Source organism: Crocodylus siamensis, chromosome 1 (assembly GCF_052110815.1).
Source record: "Crocodylus siamensis isolate JL-2025a chromosome 1, ASM5211081v1, whole genome shotgun sequence".
NCBI classification, from domain to species: domain Eukaryota; kingdom Metazoa; phylum Chordata; order Crocodylia; family Crocodylidae; genus Crocodylus; species Crocodylus siamensis.
In genome coordinates, this window is record NC_143395.1 from 97,120,868 (window position 1) to 97,136,674 (window position 15,807).

At 39.1% G+C, this 15,807-nt stretch overlaps 1 protein-coding gene across 2 annotated transcripts in view; it reads right to left on the reverse strand.

The window, feature by feature from the left end:
- Positions 1–15,807, reverse strand: part of CEP85L (centrosomal protein 85L) — a 171,746-nt gene that overhangs the window by 49,685 nt on the left and 106,254 nt on the right. For both annotated transcript variants that reach the window (XM_090038580.1, XM_090038589.1), the window contains one exon: positions 6,514–6,635. In XM_090038580.1, coding sequence (XP_089894706.1) covers positions 6,514–6,635 — 122 coding nt within the window. The remainder of the gene's footprint in view (positions 1–6,513; positions 6,636–15,807) is intronic.

Sequence of the window (15,807 nt, forward strand, 5' to 3'; positions counted from 1 at the left end):
TTTTGGGCTTTGTCATGGGATAGTAGGGAAGGCAGCCTAGTGACAGAGGATGCAGAAAAGGCTAAAGTACTTGATGCTTTTTTTCACCTCAGTCTTCACAGGTCAGGTTAGCTTCCAGACTACTACACCTGGCAGGAGGAGGTGAGCAGCCAAGAGTGACAAAAGAACAGGTTAAGAGCCATTTAGAAAAGGTGGATGGGTAGAAGTCCATGGGACTGGACAGGATACACCCAAGGGTGCTGAAGCAGTTGGTTGATGTGATAGCAGAGCTGCTGGCCAACATCTCTGAAAACTCATGGCAATCGGGAGAGGTCCCAGATTATTAGAAAAGGACATATATAGTAAAGCACCCACAATTTCCTCACTCTTCCTTTTGTTGCTGATCACCCCAAGCAAGTGGCAAGATATCCTTATTCCACACCAGACCTTTGGGTATCCTGTGCAATTTGTTTATTTCACAGTAAACTGTTGCATTTCTTAGATGGCTACTATTCTTCACATGCCTTTCTTTACATGATACATTCTGGAAAATTCTAAAAAGGGCATAAAAATCAGTCTCTGCCACAAAAAAGCCAGGGGATCTTGGCCTTTTGAGCCCTATGTCCCACAAAGTCATACCTTAGCATACACACAGACACAGGCACTATGACCCCTGTTATTGGATAGGGGCGGGACAGGAAAGGGCCTTGTTTTCTGATGGGTGCAGCCCATTTCTTCATGAGACACCCTAAAGCTGTCATTGGTCCAGAGGGAACTCTGTATTTTCCAAGGCCTCAGGAGAATTTAGTGTTGGCAGGGTGAAGGCAATACTATATTTGAGGGGCAAGATGAAACAAAGACCTGGAAGATTTGTTAGATTTTAAAATGGCTGTTTTTTGAAACTGCAGAATAGTTTGAAAATGTCAAAATAAGACTCAAGAGAGCTAACTGAGTTAGGAGAGTGCAGGTGAGGAAGTCAGAGGGTATACTGCAACTGCATTTTATCAAATGGCATTGCTGTTGCTCACACAATTGTTGCTACCCACAGAACACAGACAGTGAGGGATACACACAGAGCTGTCTGCTAAGGAAAAAAGGGATAGTGGGAGTTGGTAAGTTTTCTGAAAGAACTCCCAAACATGTACGATAGTCCTGCTTTATCTGTACTGAAAATGAGAACATTCTCTGAAAAATAAAGCTACAGCCTGCTTGCCAAGTTTAACTCGAGGGATTAGAAACCTATGACCCTTGAACCAGATCCAGTCAGTAAAGTGGTCCAACCTGACCCAGGGGAATTGGTCTTAGGAAGTTGCACCAAATCATCCCTCCAATCCACAGCACTTGCCTCTGCTGCAGAGTCTATTGCTCCACAGGGTCCGAGTTTCCCCTTGCTGCAAAAGGGCTGGGAATCTGGCACCCAGCCGCTCAAAAGGGGACAGGGGCGGAGACTTCCAGCCTGCAGGGATAGTTGGGTCGTAAGCTCCAGCCCATACCAGCACAGGCTGCTAACTCCTGACACAGCCTATAACATTTCAGTGAAAACCCTTTAATAATTTCTGTTTCATTTGGATGACATATACAGTAATTGTTTATGGTTCTAAGGGGGCTTATGATAAAATCATCATGAAAAATTAGTAGCCAAACACCAGAAACCACAACAACCATTTACCAAGATTATCGACGAGAAAGTCAACAATATTTTAGTCTCCCAAACAGGTAACTTCGTAAGACTAGGCAAGTAAAATTATTCCCTTGCATCCAAAAGTCTGTCTAATTTTATTCAAACCATGCAACCAGTCCAATAAAAAATATCGCCCCACAAAAAACCTTGCCACAAGGGCCATATATACAAATCCCAGTCCATGGACAGAACTTCCACTTACATAACCAAGGGTTGCGCCTTCAATCAGAGCTGGAGCAGTTCATAACTTAATGATACCCATGAATTCAACCACCCACATTTCTCCAAAAATTATTATATTCAAACTATGATTTCTACACATGCAGCAAATGCTGCAACCCATCATAGAATTTTAAATCAAGAGCTACAATTATACACTGAACAACAAAGAATTGCAATAATGTGTACACAATCAGATCTCACCACATTTGATGTCAACTAATCAAGGCAGAATGGTCTGATAAAAGGCAAAGAAAAATGATGTAATTCAACTGCCCAAATGACAGCTCTAACTAAAATTTAGTTCGGGGTAGAAAGCCAATTATTTGGCAGCTGTTCTAAGAATCTTAATGTTATTACATGCTGAGGAATAAAAGCTATTCACTAAAACTACAACCTTTAGATTTACCTTTCCTTAAAAAGCTGTTTGACTGTCTCTGAGCTGCTCAGAAAGAAACCCATAATCATTATTGAATGCAGTATTATTCTTAGTAGCCTATTTCATATGCTCATATATTCACACAAGCCCTATATAAAAGTTCTTGCCAAACGAACAGGACAGATACTGCCTAACAACAGGTCAGAAATCCCTAGAACACAACAGCTGGCCACGTTCACAATTAGTCTAAATATTAGAAAGCAAGGTTAAAATTTTTAGTTTTAATACACAGAGCAAAACATGAGTTTATGAAATTCAAATATGTTAGCATTTAGCAAGACAATACAAGAACAGTTGCTCCTTCTAGTGGTAAAAATAATGTGGTGCTACATGTTTAAACAAAATCCTGGACAAATAATACATTATACAAACAATCCAGATGTTTCTTCTGTTTTTTAATTACTTTGAATTATGTGGGGTACAGTGTTCAGCCTGTAAATGTTACAAAAGCACTAGCAGATTTGCTTTTAAGGCCAGCTCATCTTGAACCTCACTCATGGCCCAACTGTCCTTCATTAACCGGCACTCAGAAAGGAAAGGTGATACACACCTCTGACTGTTCACTCATTTGTGGTTATTTCCTCTCATCCATTTCCTGCAAAAGGGATGATCTGGATTTGCTTTACTCAGTCCTTAGGGCTGTACAGAAAACTTGACTTTGTCTCAAATCCACTATGATTTCTGGTTTTTTATTACATACCTTACAGTAATACATTTAAGTAAGTTAAACCAAAACTAACTAAATAAGCTTTAATGTATTAATACCATTCTGTTCATAAGTGCTTAACTGATCATTTCTAAATTCAACTCATGGAAGGGACTCTAAAACAAATCCAACTGACTGTTACCCACTCCAGTGGTATTTCTGATGCTGTTTCTGTTGAGAAACGCAAACATACATTTTTAAAAACTCTACTCTAGATTTCCATTCCACTATAAAAGCCTACCTACCTGTGCACCGAGGAAGCATTTTTTTTTGTTACAGTTGATGAAGTTCCAGCTATGCAGTTTTTGTCAGATTTCCAATGTTAAAGACAAATAAATGGCATCTGTCCAGCTAGTATGATCCAAAGGCATTTTTCTTTTTATTCTGATCTCTCTTACTGGGGGTGGAGTTGACTCTTTTTTTTTTTAAATTAGAATATCTACTGAAATATCTAAGATTTTAAATGCAAAGCATCCATTACCTCCCCAGAGGAGCTAACCATGTAGTGCAGATCAGGGTGCGAGGACCAAGGTAACATCAGTTTCTCTCATTCACGGAACTACTGTGTGCATGGTGTATCCCTGGCTTGTGTCAAGAGCAGCGATTCTCAGTCACAGTGCTGTGCAACCCTGATTTACAGGATGAACCCTGAGACGTCAAATACAAATTCAAAGCATCAAGAATATTCCAACCTGTTGTAGTCTTTTTGAATTCTTTGCAACAGAAAAAATTCTCTATTATTTTTCTGTAGTCAAAAAATGAGTGAAAGCTGGAGAGCTGGCGGTTTCCAAGGATGCCCTGAGTCTAAAAAAGTTGAGAACCACTATGCTAGAGCAATGTCAGGGTTCCATTTAACTTGTGCAACATCCAGGGTTGAAATGGCAGCTGGGACCTGGCACCACACAGGCATGTCCCTACCCATGCTTCATTTCTTTCCGCCATGCCCTTCAGTTCTTTCACAATTCCTATGTTGTATATTTCCATTAAGGAATAGAAAGCAAGTTACTTAGCCCCTATGCACATCCTCACCTTTGGCAAGCACGTGCTACAGCTCTTCAAGTTTGGAAACCTTTTGCTTTAGCAGTACCTGTAGGACATGCTGCTGAGTCCTGTTCCTTTTTATGCTTTGCACTAAGGTCAGTTCATGCTTCCCATCAGCTCTCTCACCTGCAAAGTCTTAACTCACAATTTCAAGGAGAAAAGGAAGTGGGGTGGAACATGACTATAGATAGCGATGAGACATCTCAAAGAATTCCAGTTACTAGAAAGGCATCCAGATTGTAGCCGTACTGGTCTAAAGGAAAAGGCAATCAGGACTCCTAGTCGAGATAATATCTTTTATTAGACCGACAAGATTTTTGCAAAAAAATTTTGTTAATTGCAAGCTTTCAGGCACAAACACCCTTCATCAGGCATTGGAGAAAAGATTGTAAAACTTCTTCTGGGTAGAAATGAAAGTTCATATTTCACAGGATTTCACAGAGTGAAATCTTTGAAATTGACTCCTCTGTGAAATCCTATGAAATAAGTCCTCCCAACATTATGATAGTTTATTGTATGCTTGGTTTTAGCGTTTGGTGTCTATTTAAACCAGTGGTTCTTGACCTTTTTCTGACTTGAGGTACCCCTTAGAAAGTACCAGCTCTCAGATTTCACTCACTTTTTGACTACAGAAAAACAACAGAGCATTTCTTCTGTTGCAAAAAACACAAAGACCAAGATATAAAGGCAAAATGTTTTAACACTCTGGATTTCTATTGGATATCTCTGTGTTTATCTTGGGAATCATACCTTTTACATCTATCAGTTCTAAAACTGTGTGGCATCCCACTGTACCCTAAAGGATCTCAAAGCATCAATACCCTGGTACAGAAACACCAAAACAAAGAACCAGCGCTTTACTTTCAGTTCAGTGTGCCCCTAAGCTGAGCACAAGATGCCCAGAAGAAGCATCACGTAGTTTGGCCCAGCTCACCCAAAGTCTGTATAGATTAGGTGCTTCAGTGGGGCTTCCTGGCGCTTTTATCAAACAGCTGATTGAAACAGCTATTAAAGTGCCAAAAAGGCCCACTGAAGCACACGATCATACAGACACTGGGGAAATCATACAGACACTGGGGAACTGGGTCAAACCAACGTGCTTCCTCCTCTGCTAAAGCTCTGAGGTTTTTTTTCCACGTCTGTCAGCAGCCTAAACTGCTATGGGAGAAAAACAATACTGTGAATAAGTCAGAGTTTTGTGATTATATTGGTAACCATGTTAAGCCTTTTTGGTATGAACTCCTAGGCAGAAAAGCAAGTAACACAGAATTCAGTGTCCAAAAGAACTTCACAATGAACTGTAATGAAATGTCTTGTATAAGGGAAACAGATTAACCAGAAATACAAACTGGGCTTTCAACTGATACAACTAACAAGCTTACAAGCAAGGTCAGATACTAAATAAAAGGGATAAAGCAGAGTAAAGGGACTCCAAAAATCCCAATCGGGATGGGGAAAATTTCCCCAACACAGGATCTGAGGAAGACAGCCCTGGGTCATCTTAAACTTTAGGATTTAACAAACACACATCTAAGAGCTGATGGGGTGTTCTCAGGGTAGGAGTAACATGGAAACACAAAGCTATAGCACATAGTGCTGTTGGCAAAAGCACAGCCTGGGAAAACTGCTGCAACTCACACAGGACAACCTGAAGCGATGCAAGTTACATCAAGGGCCTCTGGGATCAGAAGACTTTAACCGAAGCTTAAAGCCACCAGAGCCTACCCTTTCCCCTGGGCTGAAGAGAGTGAGCTGTGCCTTTTGGAGGCACAACATAGAATCTCACTCATAAACTCTTATACCTGCTGTACTTTAAACCATCACATTTGTTATTGAAAACCGAGTTCTAAATAAAGTGGTTCCCAGTATTTCTAATCTCCATCATGAAAATTTTGATAACATAACCAATGCAAACAGATTGGAGATAAGATGCGTTTAACTGCTTTTAGAGCCGTAACCAAAAGATGAAAAAGAATGAATATAGGCAGAAGAGCCTTCAACAAGTAATAATTCCACATTGAAAGAGCAAACTATCCATCTTCCTCTACCTCACATGGAAAAGACAATTAAGAATGGGCCACAAAATAATTATGTGTTGTCTTCTAAGTCACTTGCGTAGAAATGTACAGGCTGAGGAGAAAAAAAATATTTTACAGCCAGTAAAAATTTTATAGGCAATAAACTTGGCAACTTGTCTCATTCTCCTTTTTCCACCAAGCTGGCTCTGAAGAGAGAGAAATTACGCTAAATTCCTGATCCAACAAAGACATATGCACACACTTGCTTTTCTCCGGTGACTGCTTTGTGTAAAAGTCTTTACGAGTCTGAGGCTCAAAAACCTTTAAACCACCAATCCTTTCTGGAAGTCAACATCTATAAGCAGTGTTTATGTCAATAGTCCAGTCTATTGTTCAATACTCAGTTTGAAGGCATAAAAGGATTACTCACCGATCAATCACAATTTCTTTCTGTCTTAGCAACCCTTCTTTGATTTTCATTAGAGATTCCCAATTGGGTAAATCCTGATATCCTGTGGCTGGGTAACCTTGACGAGAAGAGCCAGTCAAAACCTGAACAAAAAATAAATTTTTTAATTAGTTCTAAAGAACGGTAAGAATATAGAACTTTCTCTGTTCTATAAATGTTACGGGATCTATTCTTTCTGAAATATAAGACTTTCTTGTATACAAATCTGCAGCATGATCAATTTTCCTTTAAGTAAAACAATCAGGCAGATAGTAAAGTTAAGAAAGTGAACTTTCTTATCAAATCTTGTTTGTTTTTTTTTAAAAGGCATTTTACATATCTCTGAAAACACAGATGAAGGGAAAAAGCCACTCAGAGGTCAAGTACAATGGCGTTAAAGGAAATACTACAACGCACTGGATATATATTTCATTAACTTCATCTGTCTTTGAGCAATATACAACAGACTGATAACAAAACTGCTGCTGTCTTCAAATACCAGTTCTTCAACATAGTTCCTTTCACTCACTGGATTTTACATGAAATAGACTACATGAAAAATAATACAACCTCTATCAACATAATGTGCACTTAAAAGAATAGAAATGGGATTCAGTTCTGGCTAAATTTCAGGGCCAAATTCTAAAAAGATTTTAAGAATTAAAAATGACACAAACAACACATTTTCAAGTCTCCATGTATTTTCAACAAGGCTAGACTATAAAAATCACATTATTAACTGTATGAAATCATATTTCAGCAATTTTGATTGAGGTTCTAAGAAAACCTCTTTTATTTGTAGTATTGTAAAAAGTGTCAGTATTTTCATCTATTTTTCTCACAAAGGGAATGAACACTACACAATTTCCACATATATAGTGTAAGGCTTCCTTTTCACTTCCAGTATAGAATGTGTAAAAAGTATCAATAATTACAAACCTTTTTTTAACTTAAAAAGAAATTGGTATTTTAAAAGTTTAATCTTACACAATTATAGAAAACCTTTATCAATTTGAAGGCTTTCTAAGATAAACTGTATTAATTTGCACGTTGTATAGATATCTATAGTTCTGATTTTTGGATGACTAAAAGTTGGTCATAAACCGTTCATTAAAATTATGTTTAATTTTGCTGATGGATGAACATTGCATGACTAGTATAGAAAACACTCAAGAAGCTATTTTTATAGGATTAGTATGTTAAAACTTCCATATTTTGGCAGCGTTGGAGTGATGTAGCCATGACGTTCCAGGAATTGCAGCCAATGATTTTTTTCGACTAACTGCAATGTTGAGATAAATTTAGAAAAGCTTTTAAATACAAGGCAAGGCTTTCAAAAGCTTGCCTGACTTTATTGCAATCGTGTACTGCACTAACATCACAAAAATCCCTGCCTTTTAAAAACTTCCATAAACAGGCAACAATGTCTTCATCAACACATTTTCAGCTAAGTAAAACTGTCTGTCATCTCTTTCAAAAATTCTCTCATGCATCTGAATTTTAAGTTCCTGGGGAGACTGAAGGATTTTATAGACTTACAATCCCCTCTGGTACTTCATTTAAACATTTAATATTTTTTTATTTACTTAAACAGGACTTTTTCAAATTGACACTCACTAACGAGTCCCAATTTAAAACCTGAATGGACCATCTCTGTACGTCTTCAAGACATGCCATGCATCTGATTTTGGCATCGGATCTTGGAGTGAAGTTTAAAAGTAGCAAGTAAAATCCACCAACCATGACAATAATAAATAAGGCCAAAAAGGCCTTATCTTTAGGGGGGCAATCAGAACATCAAGCACAAGACCATGCTAGCTTCAGCTCAAGGAGAAGTTCTAGTGAGAAGCACTATTGCATTTACTCGATTCTAAGATGAAGTTTCCCCCTCCCCCCACTTAACATGGGGGGGTACCCTTGTTTTAGAATCGAGGGTGGGGAGCACATGGCTGCTATGGCTCAGGCTCCAGCTCTTACCTGGCTCAGGGCTATAGCTACAGCTGCTGCCTCCCTCCCCACCACCTCTGCACCCCACCTTCGGTGGGACAGGCAGGGGGATAAGCAAAAATGGTATTCAAAAGGACAAAACTGTAAAAAAGCACAATAAAAACATTCCTTCTATCAAAACACTCCACACCACCTGCCTCCCCACTGCCTGCCCCCCTGCAGCAGTGGAAGGAGAGACGAATTAAAGATGACCCTCCAATATTCAGTTTCTACATGTGGAAAATTATAACAAATTTATAAATTTTCCATGTATAGAATCTAACTATTGGGAGGTTACCTGAAATTCAGGGTTATCTAAGATTTGAGTAAATACAGCATCAACAGGACACTAAAGTTCTGGCTCCTACTCTTAAAAGAGTCCAGAAGATTGGGAGAACTGAACATTTTGCATTTAAATACCTTACTTTACTCTTGGTTTTTGTCATTTACTTCTAGCAGACGAAAAAAACATTAATAAAAGTGCTTTCCCCCCACATTTTTAACTGAATGCCAATTTCTATCCAACAGCAGCTTGATGCAGATCACAAATAAAAATAAATTAATAGTCTAGTAAAGGGATGGCAATGTTTTTGGGCAGAATGCCAAAAACACCTGCAACCTTGACTTGTAAGATGTACATGTGCCAGGGAGATGGCAGGGGAGTCATAAAGGGCCTGAATCTTGTTGTAGCAGAGCAGCCCTGTCCTCCCCTCCCTGAGGTGAGCATGCCAAGCAAAATGCCTTTGCATGCCATGCTCTGGAATGCACGCTGGGGGTTGCCTAGCACACAAGAACTACAATTTACACTTCATTATGTTAGAAAGTTGCAAAAATTTACAAATCTAAATAAATGCATGTTAAGTTAAATAACTGATTAAATATGACTAGTGCATCTCTTGGTTAAGAATTTAAGTACCACCAAATTTTACATAAATATTTTATATAGTTGCAAATCTAGATTTCTTAACTATTACCAGCCACTCACCTGGAGTACTGTGTCCAATTTTGGGCCATGAACTTCAGGAAGGATGTGGACAGCTTGGAAAAAAGCGCAGAGGGGAGTGACAAAAATGAAGCCTGGGAAGCATGACTTACAGGCTGAAAGACTTAGGGTTATTTAGTCTGGAGAAGAAAAGACTGAGGGAAATTTGATAAAAGTCTTCAGATATCTGAAGGGTGATTATGGATGGAGATAGAATGTAACCCCAGGGGACAAGACTAGGTGTAATAGACCAAAGCAGAAGAAATTCAGTTTAGAGATTAAGAGAAACTGTCTGATTGAAGGTAGTCAAGCACCGGAACAGGCTACATAGAAAAGTGGAATTTCCATCCCTGGAAATTTTCAAAAGCAGGTTAGGCAGATGCTTGGCTGGGATGGTTTATAGTCAGGGACGATTCTGTTTTGAGTAGGGGGTCAGGATTAGATGACCTTGTGGGGTACCATCCAGCCCTAATATCCAAAGATCCTATGAACCAGAAGTGGGTATGAAGGGGGAAAAAAAAAAAATCAGGTCTTCCTTTATGAAAAACTAAGGACTAATACAGAACAATAACAACAACTAGAGGACTAATACTGGGGAATTCAACCACCTTTGATTTAAATCAATCTACCCCACACAAATCCATCCCACACATGTGTATCCACGTGTGCACCAGCACTGACAAAATGATGTTTGGAAGGTGTCTGAAAGAAGTTTTCTGAGTGAATACCTTAAATCTCATCAATTATTCACGACAACTTGTTCCATGTTAGTCTTGCAAGACTTGGTATTAGCATGTGTAGTATCTGGCAAGTAAAAATTATCACATTTCTGTTCATGAAGAACATTCCTTTAAGTTCTGTCATATAACATTTCCCTTCAGCAAAAGGAACAATTTACCCCTACACAAAAAATTAAATCTAAAGAAGAATCTTTGTATTTGGCTTTGATGCTATGGTCTAAATATAAAATAATCTGGTTTCCCTATTAAGATACTTAGTTATTCTAATTATAGACACTGACTTTGGTAAATTCTTTAGGTTTCCTCCTTACAATTCCCTGCAATTACAATGTATGAGGATTGCTTATGCTTAGTATTAATTTAGTATTACTTTTACTAAGTAATACCAACCTGATAATGAAACTAACTTGACGACTGTATAGCTGTATCGTTAAAACATTATGAAAGATAGCATGCATGCTCCCTTTAGAAAAACCACACAGCTTCAGAATTTTGAGGACATGGATACTATCAATCTAAACCCCAATTTAGTTTCTGGAGCTCACAAAAACTCAGATTCAGTGTCACTTCTTTCCCTGTTCTTCGTTTTCCTATGTAGCTGCAGATAAGGTGCACCAACATGAAATCACTGCTATGAGAATCTATTTTGTACAGCCAAGCAGACCAGTGCCTTAGAATGTCTATCCTAACAGCAAGAAACTTTGTCACATGCTAAAATCATTGAGTGGTGCCCCATTTTTTGGCCTTTGCCAGTTCGCCCACTGTACCACTATTTGTCCTTCTATTCCCTACTGGGTATTGGGCTAGAATTAGAAAGCCAGAGAAATAGCCTTCAATCTAAGCAGAGAAGATACTCTCCCTTGTTATCTTTCCATGCCTCTTAGAGCCAAGGATTCATTTATTACATTACTCAGAAACACTTATCTGAGATGCTGAATCAGTGTCCTGTGCAGTACCTATCTATGCATTTGCCAATTCCCATTCACAGCTCTAACCATACACTGGAACTTCCAATAAGTAAGCTAATACAATAACTGTCTGGGACAAAAAAAATCCAGTCAATAAGGTCTTGAAGAAGACGACAGGATGTAAATAAGTTAACATCTCCAGAAAAAGTCAAATCTCCCCATGCTTGAGATACAGCTCAGTTCTACGATACAAGAGTAGAATCCTGCTTTCCTAGAGGTAATTCCTCCCTCCCTTGTCCAGAATAGCCAATCTTCTATGGTCCTTCCCTTGAGCACCTGAGTAGAAGGAAAGGAAAGCTGAACTCAGGTAAATCCTTTTCCACCAGAGACGGAGCAGGGTGCTTCCATATTCTGTCACAGGATGGCGGGCACTAGCATCAAAGGACTTAGCAGCCATCCGCTGGTTTGAACTGAGCCCTACAAATAACAACAGGCATGACACATGACACCCATCCACCTCTAACTGCTAACTTCTCTTCCGTAAGAGACCTAAAACCAAGACTTTGGGCAATCATTGCCAAGGGTTTTACACTTTTTCAAGGATTATGAGGGTATCAACCTGATTCAAACATTACATTCTGCTTTTGTAAGATTCCCTCTGTAGTTTCAACAGGCAAAGTTATTCTTCAGCTGCTAAAACAAAGGGCAATGTATAAACAAAGAATCTAAATAAATATAACCCATCTCATTGCTTGACAAGGGTAAGTTTTGGCTCTTATGCTAACCAATGAGAATGAACTTTCATTAGAAAAGTTACTAAAATGGATAGGGGGGAGAGATTAAAGACTATTACTGACATGTGAAATAGTCTTGAATATTATTTGAAAGCCTCTGCTCTAGATACTTTTTTGAAGCATTATTTCAAAACCAGTTGATCACTTAAATCCAATGCAAAAACAGTTAAAAATCAGATGGATATGCAACAAAACAAAAAATATCTATTTGTGTTATAAACTGACTGTGCAACCTATGTCACTGAAATACCAATGACACTTGAAAGTATGAGACAGAATAAACTTTGGAAAGTTTATTTAAACATATGATAAGTGATTTGCCAAATAGTTGCTACACAATGGGTTCCAAAATACACATCAACAGTAAGTACATAAAACTTATGTGACAGACAAACCTACTTTGTTTTGCTTTTTTTAGAAGATTTTTATAATATAGACAATCTTTAGAGTTCACTATGATTTTCTGGTAGATATATCAAAAGCAAGTGTTTTGGTGGTCATTTCAAATAGACAAATTATTTTTCCATTCCTTGTATCCAAGTGCTATAAATACTTTCTGAATAGTGCTCAAAATAACAAAGACACACTTCATTCATTGACAACACATGGTGCCGAATACTCCCAACAAGTTTCCAAATAGCTTGAATTGTGTGGTAACACCACACAGGTGGTCCAATTACATGAGAACTTTTTGTCCTCTAAAGCCAGTAAATCAAGGACTGGGAACAGAATTCATTTTTAGAAGTCACACATAATACACAAGCAACACTCCCCACTCCAGCAACCACTACCCCGAAAAATTACAAAAGATCTTAGTCTAACACCTGAAGCGTTCTTTTGCAACTGCTCTAGAAAACACAACTATTTTTGCTGGCTGGCACCTCTTCCAAGCGTATTTAGCTTAGATTGAAAACATCTGTTCAGCTGAAACCAACCCCTTCACACAGTGCAGTCCAAACTAACTTGTTTTTTTGACTTTCAGGACCTGGCAAACTGTCAAGTCACTGCTGAGACACAGATAGTTGCTTTAAGTCTTTGTTGTAATAGCTTATATGCAAATATTTATTGCTGGGACACACATTGCTGACTGATATCATCATGTTTCCCAACAGTGGGAAAAGAATTTCTCTCTTGACTAGAGGATACTAGCATTTGAATATATTTTTACCAAAATGTATTTAGGATATGCTGATATCCAAAACTTCCTCCTGCTTTTTCCTTAAAGCAGTCATCCCTCCACCCCCGACATAAGCAATTCTAATTAGAGTGCCCCCCTTCACCCTGAAGCATGTGTATAGACACCCTCAGCATCTGTGCAGAAGGATAAACCATCAATAATATATTTTGTATTCTTTACTAGGTGGCAACTAAATATTAAGAAAAAGGATTTTCTTCCAGAAATAATCTTTCCTTAAAATTATTAAAACTGCAAATCAACTTCTATCTTACAACAGTGAAAATTCCAACAGCCCTATTCCAACAGAACTATTACTCACAAGTGACAGGAAGCTAAAAATTATATTAAGTCAGGAGTGTCAAAAGTATAGCCCTCAGAGCTGCTGTATCCAGCCTACCCGGCTTCTGATGGACCACTGGAAGTTGTGCACAGGGGAGGAGGGAAGGGGCCTGCCACTCAGTCCAGGGCCCTTGAACCCCAGTGTACAGCAGCCAGAGGGTCAATGAGGGCTGGCACAGCCCAGGATGTCCTCCAGTCACTTAGTGTCCCATGGCAGACACAGAGCCAGAATTGTCACTGCTGCATGCTCTGGGCTGGAGCCGCTACCCCAGCATGAAACACACGTGTCAATGGCAGCAGCTCCAGCTCTGGTATGGGGCATGCACTGGGATCTGGAGTCATTGTCTCGTGGACTGGCCAGGAGTTGGAGTCACTGCTGCCACAGCCACCCCATGCCCTGGGCTGGATCTGGCCTCCAAGGAGCCCGATCTTCCAGATCCAGCTGAGGGCAGGAGGTAAGTTTGATAACCTTGGTTGAAATGAACAAATACATCTGGCGAACTGTTTGCAGCTTCATGAAATTAAAGAAACCCAGAAAACACTTCATACAGATTCTACATAATCAGTCACAAAAGGACTAAATAAACTCCTGCCCCAACAGGAGGGCACAGGTCATAGAACAAGCCAGGAAGCTCTGCTAACTGCACAGATTCAACCGTTTTTTCCTCTCCTGGGTAAGGAGGAAGTTTGAGATTTTGAGAGGCCATGGATTAGTGCTGTAGCTGCCAAAGAGAAAAGAGGAAGAAAAGAACAAATCCTCCTCTCCCTCCCCTAACACTGTTTCCCAGATTTCAATCCATTTAGCCTGAGGATCACAAAGTGGAACTGCTTCTTAATTCAAACCCCTGTGAAGCAAAGATAAAGGGAGTCTCAAAAAAGTTCAGTGGCTTACCAAAGGTCACACAAAGCCAGCAGGAGAACCAGGAACAGAACAAAACAGGTGACTTGTGGCACCTGTATTCCAGCCACCTGCTTCATTATACTCTGCACTGCTGCCACGTGAACAGGAGTGCTGCCACTCAGCAACAGGCAGTGGGTAAAACTCTTAAAACAGCAAAATCTCAATGTTACAAAAAAACCAGCTGCTTTTGCAAATCTTACTTATTCCGAGTCAGATTTTGTTCTTGATCATAACCGTGCAACCCTACCTCCAAATCAAAAGCATCTAATAGGGCTCTGCAGGAACTGGAATTAAGCCTTTCTTAACATCCTTATTAATGGATAAGACACAGGAATCATAAAAAAATTTTGGAAATTATGTTACAAATTAGGAGTAACTGTGACATACAAATGGTCCTGGAGAGATTATAAACACCACCAGAAGATAATGAAACCATATACCTTGGATGGAAACAGTTAAATATGCTTCAAACCATCATGTAAGGCAATTAGTATGAGAAAACAATTAATTGTCTGATTTGCTGTCCACTGGCAAGTGTTCAGCAGCATATTCTGACTAGAAAAAAAAATGAATGCAACTGTGGTCAGAAAATACAGTATCAGACTATGGAGAAGATAGCTCTAGTGTAAACCCTCTTTATATGGCTCTGGTTTAAGCTCTCTTGGAATACTGCATTCAATTTTCATAGATTTCATAGACATCAGGGCTGGAAGGGACCTCGGAAGATCATCGAGTCCAGCCTCCTGCCTGAGGGGCAGGAAGTCAGCTGGGGTCTTAAGATCCCAGCAAGATAAGCATCCGATTTACTCTTGAAGGTGTTCAATGTAGGTGCTTGAACCACCTCCGATGGTAGGCTATTTCAGACCTTGGGGGCTCGGACGTAATATTATCAAAAATATAATGACACACTAGATTGAATTCAGGGAAATGCAACAATAGTGACCAGAGAGATGCAGGGACTGATTTATGAGAAAAAGATCAGAAGAGCTAACTACACAGTGCACAATTTGAAGAAACATGATATCAGTCTGAAAATATGTCTAAGGATGGAGAGTAATCATTTACATAATGTATAGCATATGGTAACTAAGGGTCATAACTGAGGAAATACACAGTTTGGATTAAAAAATTAAGGAAAAAAGTTTGAAACAAAAAAAACATTGGTGACAAAAATTTCCCAAAAAGAATTAGGGGAAGTCCCATGGCTTAGAAGTTTCCCGCACAAAAACACTGGAAAAGAGAGGGTACAACGTGTGCCCTGGCAGAGATGTGGTCATAGTAACGTAACAGTTTCTTCCTTCTCACTACAGTATATAATTTCACATGAGGTCAAGTAATATAACAGTATAATTTAAGGTAGAATTTACCCCTCTATGTCTACAGGAGGACCAACCATACATAGCGTATAACACACTCACAATTAAATTAATAAAGGTTCCACCTTAAATA